Source organism: Mustela nigripes, chromosome 2 (assembly GCF_022355385.1).
Source record: "Mustela nigripes isolate SB6536 chromosome 2, MUSNIG.SB6536, whole genome shotgun sequence".
In the NCBI taxonomy this organism is placed as follows: domain Eukaryota; kingdom Metazoa; phylum Chordata; class Mammalia; order Carnivora; family Mustelidae; genus Mustela; species Mustela nigripes.
The window spans coordinates 94,563,701-94,569,836 of NC_081558.1; the positions used below are offsets into that span (position 1 = coordinate 94,563,701).

Genomic DNA, 6,136 nt, shown 5'->3' on the forward strand with positions numbered 1-6,136 from the left:
CAAAACCCTCATGTGGACCTTCCCACAATGGCACGTGGAGGTCTGTTACCTAAAGAAGATATCTCAGGTTCCTTCTGTCCTTAAGGCTTAATTAAGGCTTTGTGATCTTTTGACTTTCAAACACTTACAGATGAGGTGCTATTGCCAACCAGCCCTTTCCACCCCAGGCTTCAAGGGCCTTGGGATTGTGAGGTGGGGTAGATGGTCTTTAAGGGGTAGCCTGTGGCATCCTTCATAAGCTTGTTTCTGTAGGAAAATGACCTTGTAGAATCCAACTCGCTTATAACTCAGAGACCATCTGTACAGGGCTTTCCACTTTGATGGATTAGACTATTTGCAGTTACTATATAGAGCCTTAGATAATTGCAAGAATATCTCTTAGTATCCACTTTTAAAACTGTAGGTCATATCCATTACTTGACCATAGAGACTGCACTTGCATCCAGCTTATTGCATGCCCAGTCTACCTTGGCTTACTTTCATCAGCTAATGGTAACTGAACATTTTACCCGTTTCTTTCCATAACCTACTGGGGGAGACCGTTGCTAAAACCTAACTTCCTAATTCCCACAATTGTAGCCTCTTGAGAAATGTTATTAAGCTCATAATTGGAGTAGTAAAGGAGGCCTCCTCAGTCCCAGGTCAAAGAAAGACACTTGTACAAGGATCAGGATGGGTGAGGCCACTGCCCATATCACATCTTCTCTCCAACTAGCTACCTTCTTCCCCAACCACCCTAACAACCCACATCCCCTGCTAGTCAGTGTCAGCAGGCATGATAAGAAGAACGAGATGAAACTATAACCTCCTTCCTCAATTTGAAGGCATTTGAACCATGAGACAGCTTTGGGTTGTGAGCTCTAGGCTCCCCATGCACTTTCTGATCAGCACCTGAATGCTGCTCCCTGGGTCAGTTTTCCTCTTAGCTTCCCAGAATCCGAAGTGTCATCCCCAGTGTCCTGCAGCACCAGCTAAAAACCTGCATGACAGTGGGAGAAAGTAAAGAATTCTGGATCCATCCTAGCCAAATGCCAGTTTTGAAGGGAAACTATAGAATGTCACTGCAGCAGGTGTAAGGACAAGAACAGCCCTTCCTAAAAGAACTTCAGGAAGAGGAATGTAGGCAGTGTGGGTTTGAGGTTGCCTGCTGACCACAGATCTTTGCCCCTTATGGTAGTCGCCCAGTTGTGCTCACTCCAATTCCCTTTGGGGATCTTTTTACACCTCCCCTCCCTTACCATCTTTGAGCCACAGGATTTTTGCCTTATTTATGCCTTGTTTATGAGATGATGGCTAACAGGAACTTTGTGATTTCAGGGCAAAGATGGCACTGCAGCAGTACCTGGCGTGATGGGAGCGCCCTGGGCACCTGCAAGCATCCCACATCCTTGTTAAAGGAAGTACAGGAACTAGCCTCATTTGATTCCTTCTATTTGCACAAGTCACCTTGGACTGCAGGGAGCTGTTTTGCAAAAGCAATTTGGTAGGCTTAGATCTCAAATTCATCTTGAGAACATTTTTTTGAGGTAGTAATTTCCTCAGAGGACTGTTGTGTTTTGTTTTGTTTTTTTCTGAGCTACCTGGACTCTTTATTAGAACAATCAATCATTTTCCTTTGGACCTACAATTTTTTGCCTATGCTGCAGCCACTTTGTGAGTGAGAATGAATGTGTCTCTGCACACACAGGTGTGTGTGCATGTGTATGCACGTGGGTCAGAATGAATGGATGTGTGTGTGTGTGAGGGATACCTCAAATTTTTCTTTTCTTATTTTGTGTGAAAATCTCTTTTCTACAGATTTTCCAGGGTTTAAGCATTGCTTGCTGTATAAAAAACTTTACTGAATTATATACAGTTTGAATGAAATGTTATTTTAAAAACAAAACAATTGTTAAGTGTTCCATAAAGGTTATGTTGAATTTTGGTCAGATGAATATTTGTAAGTAAAAAATATATGCATTTCTGAACCTCAACTTACATAGATTTTCTTTATAAAAAAAAAAGAAAAAGAAAGAAAAAAAGGTTGGCTATAGTTGGCCTGAGTAACAGGCATGATATATGGTGCTGTGCAAAATAGTAAGCTAGCATCTTACTGCCATCAATATCAGCAGGTACAGAGCCTCTTTTCAGCCTAATTCAATAAGCTCTCAGGCTTCCAAGTCAAATGGACAGGGTGGAGTGGAGTGAGGCAACAAATCATAGGATTTTTGAACCATCAAGGGGAAATAGAACTACTGATAGTGAAAGCCCAGCCCTGACTCTGGCCGGCTGCACTTGGCAGGAACTGGGCACCAGGATCCTCCCAATAGCCCTAAATCCTGTCACTGGTGTAACGGTATCTGGCAGGATTTAGAGCCAGTCATGGAAACTTATGCTCAAACTAAAGTAAGTCATCACTTCCTGGAAACAAAGTCCGATCACCTTGTGCTTCCTGAAACAGCATATCACTGTGAAACTAAAGAATGCTCTACAGACTTATCTGTAGAAAGAAGTGAAGAACAGGATAGTTTAGAAAGCTGGTTTTCTCTTAGCTATACTCAGCTAATTCTACTAGTCACTCAGGACTGCTATTCAGTGTGCTTTTTTAAGACAAGATCAAAATTTGAGTAAGACGTGGCTGAGATCTCCTGCATGAAGTCCAGAGCACTGAAGTTTGATCGAGGGAAAGGGACTCTCGCCAGAGCATGAAAGATGGCTTCTTGTACTGAGAGTGCTACTTCGCCCTTCTGCAGCCCTTAGCGTGGCACCCAGCTCCAGCTTCTGGGGCGGCTTCAAAGTGAACTTCGCAGAGGTTGCTCTTGACTGTTTGAAAGAACAACCAGCCTTCCTTTCCCTTTGCTAAAAGAAGTTCAGAGGCATTGCGGCCCAGAATCAAGGTCTGTGGCCCAGAAGCTTGCCATGAGTGTGCACCACTGGCAGAGTCCCAAGCCTACCAGCCATTCCTGATGGGATTGCTCACCCCGCAGTCACCCCATCACCAACCTGCACCTTCCTTGGAGGATTTAAATATGTTTGATTGCAAATGAATGTTTTTAAGTGTATTTAATGCAGTTTTTCCTGTTCTCAGCATGACCACCCAAGATTCAAACACAGAGATTTCAAAGTTCTTTTTTTCTCCCCAGAACATCACTAATTTAAAAGTCTGTCACAACAGGAACTTGGGTTTTGTGTGGATGTCAGTGCTAATGTGAGAACGCCAGTTTAAAGAGAATTAAATTTGTTGGGAATAAAGCCTTATATAGGCCCACTCATTGAAACTTCTAGTACTGAGAAAATATCCTTGGTTGGCATTTGTAATACACACACTATAGAGTTGGTATTTAAAAGTACCAGGTAAATATTAAGGAAACCAATAATGAATTGCTGAGACAATCTTGTACCCAGATAGCATTAGAAAGCTGAAAGCCCAATGAAATAAAATTTTCACACTTCAACTCTGTGGATAAATCTTGCCTGTGGCTATAAACAGATGGTCAAAGAAAAAGTGCTTTACTATAATTAACTTTTCTGATTTGAATGAAGGAAAAATGTATTTATTTAAACAAAGCTGTTTGCTGCTTTAGGCAGGTGCAGTGTTCAGTCAGCAAGGAAGTGGGAGGAATGGGGCGTGGTCTGTGTCTCCACCCGAGTCCTTCACTAAGCTTCTCGCTCTCTCTAATACTGCATTCTGTTTCTCCTTTTGTGCCCTGATTGTAACCCAAAATTTATGAACTAGAAAAGAATGTCCAATTGAATAAGTTGCATTTTTTTTTCCTTAAGCACTTTATGCAGAACAATACATGTTCTTCTGGTAGTGTTTGGATAATATGATTTTAACACATGCTAATAAAAGCCAAGAAAAAAATCATGGCAACTTCTAAAAAGGAGTCTGTTTTCCAAATGTCTAGAACATTAGGAAACATTGGAAGATAACGTGTCCTGGCTTTTTGGAACCTATGCTTCTTGGTGAATAGTAGGCCGGGAAGTGACTGCATTTCAGAATGGGTGCCGGTGCCCTGTGGTGGTTACAGCTGTGCTACAGGGGCCATCGGCAGCAGTCTGGGAACCCTCTTCTTGGCCTCCTGAAGTCTAGCGGACCTTTTACGAGTGGCCACTCCCAGCCACCAGGACCTCCCCAGTGTTGTGCCCACTGCCTCCATCTTCTCCTCAGCCCCTTACGAATGCCACGCTTCCACTGTCACCACCCGCTGGACTTAGGCCAAGAATTTGGTGGATGACCAGCGGCCCCGTACACAAGCAGCTATTCCTCTGCAAGGAAGCCCAGGTGCTCTTCACGACTGCACACTGCCTTCTTTTCCCCATCTCTAAAACGTAGAGAAGCACCTCTTACCTCTAGGCCTCCCTAGAAACAGAAAGCCAGAGACATCTACCCCAGAGCGTGGAGGATTGGGGAGAAAGTGAGTGGTGGTGAGGTGGTTGGCAGGGGAAGGAACTCCCTTGCCACAGGGCAAACAGGAAAGTGAGACCTGGGAAATGGGAGACTGACCCCAAGTTCTAATGGAGAGCTGAGAGGAGGAGGTCCCAACACCTTGCCACCTGGGATAGGGGCTGGTGCTACCCCAGTCCTGCTCCTTTGCACATTTCTCCTGATTGCTGGGCAGAGAGGCGTGTGTCCATTTCCAGCAGGAGAGTAGTTTTGGTGTACTGCCTGGCCTCTGGAAAAATTGGGAACCCCCACCTCAAGGGCCACATCATGGCCTACGTAGCCACCTTTCCTCCCTTTATTTATGTAGCCCCTGGCTCCTGGTCTTGGCTCTGCTGTGTACTTGGCCCTCTTGCTGAGTGGGGAGCCAGAGCCAGTGTTAGAAAGGAACCACCCGGGGCTCCTGGATGTCTCAGTGGGTTAAAGCCTCTGCCTTCGGCTCAGGTCCTAGGATCAAGCTCCGCATTGGGCTCTCTGCTCAGCAGGGAGCCTGCTTCCCCCTCTAGCTCTCTGCCTGCCTCTCTGCCTACTTGTGATCTCTCTCTCTCTCTCTCTCTCTCTGTCAAATAAATAAATAAAATCTTCAAAAAAAAGAAAGGAACCACCCTCTATTTCATGCAGCGGGGCCTGCCGTCCATCCTATTAGGCATTCACACCCAGGAGCTGAGAGGCCTTAATGGCCAAAACAGCACCCACCTGCATACCCTGGTTTGCTCCCATTGTAGGAAGCCAGACCCAGGGTCTGTGCCAAGGAGTTCCACCCTGAGAGTGGGCTGACGTTTTAGCCACTCTCACGAGACTTCTCTCCTCCAACACCACTCCCTCCCCTGCACCTCTATTCCTTTTGCTTTGAACCTTACAGATTCTGAAAAGAAATGTTCTACCAAGTTATAGATGGAAAGGGGGTGTCCCCACATTCCCCTGCTATTGCCCCTCATGCCTTCCCCTCTGCCAGCCCCACTACTCCCAGCTACTTCCTGGGGAGACTCAAAGGCCATCACAGACAGCAACGTGCATCACCCCTACAGTCTCAGTTCCCCCACCTACTCTTCCTCTCACCCCATTGCTTTCAGAGGCTTTGGGCAAACCATTTCTCATCTCTTCAGTGATGGAAGATCCTTGGCTTCCCAACTTCTGGGGAGATCAGATGGTGGTTACCCCTAAGTAGCTCATTCAGAGCCATGTAACACCTGTGCATGTAGAAGACCAGATGCAGGGTTCTAATGTTTCTCCAAGGCTTTGAATCCCCCTCTTGAGCCCACTCACAAGGGAAGAGCACAGCCCCATGGTGAATTCAGTTTTCCTGACATCCTGTCATGGAGAGACCCTCTGAGTACATTGTTTCTCATGGAGGTCAGTACAGATGCTATGAACACAATGGGCATGTATTTTTGCATCTAAAAGTGACAAAAAGTCATGGGGAATGCAGCCACCCACCCAGCATCACAGGCCTTTCTCCCCACTTCACACAGCCTGTTTCATCCTTCTGTCCCCAGTGCCTGCATGGCATTGGCATAAAGAGTAATGCACCCATGAAGAGCAGTCTTCTGGGAGCTAACTGCGCATTTAAAGAACTTCAAGTCACAAGCGAAGTCTTCTGGAGAAAACCAGCAAATGAAAGGAAGTCGCTAACATTTGCCTTGGGGAGTAGAACATCGCCTTTTCCTTAGAAAGGAAAGTGGATGCTTGGGCTTAGTGAATTTTCAAATAGAC

General features: G+C 45.7%; 1 protein-coding gene across 2 annotated transcripts in view; it reads left to right on the forward strand.

Annotated features, from left to right (window-relative positions):
• Positions 1 to 1,973, forward strand: part of ARMC8 (armadillo repeat containing 8) — a 105,287-nt gene extending 103,314 nt beyond the window's left edge. For both annotated transcript variants that reach the window (XM_059390992.1, XM_059390993.1), the window contains one exon: positions 1,318 to 1,973. In XM_059390992.1, the coding sequence (XP_059246975.1) occupies positions 1,318 to 1,351 (34 nt within the window). In that variant the 3' untranslated portion in view covers positions 1,352 to 1,973. The remainder of the gene's footprint in view (positions 1 to 1,317) is intronic.
• The last annotated feature ends 4,163 nt before the right edge of the window (positions 1,974 to 6,136 follow it).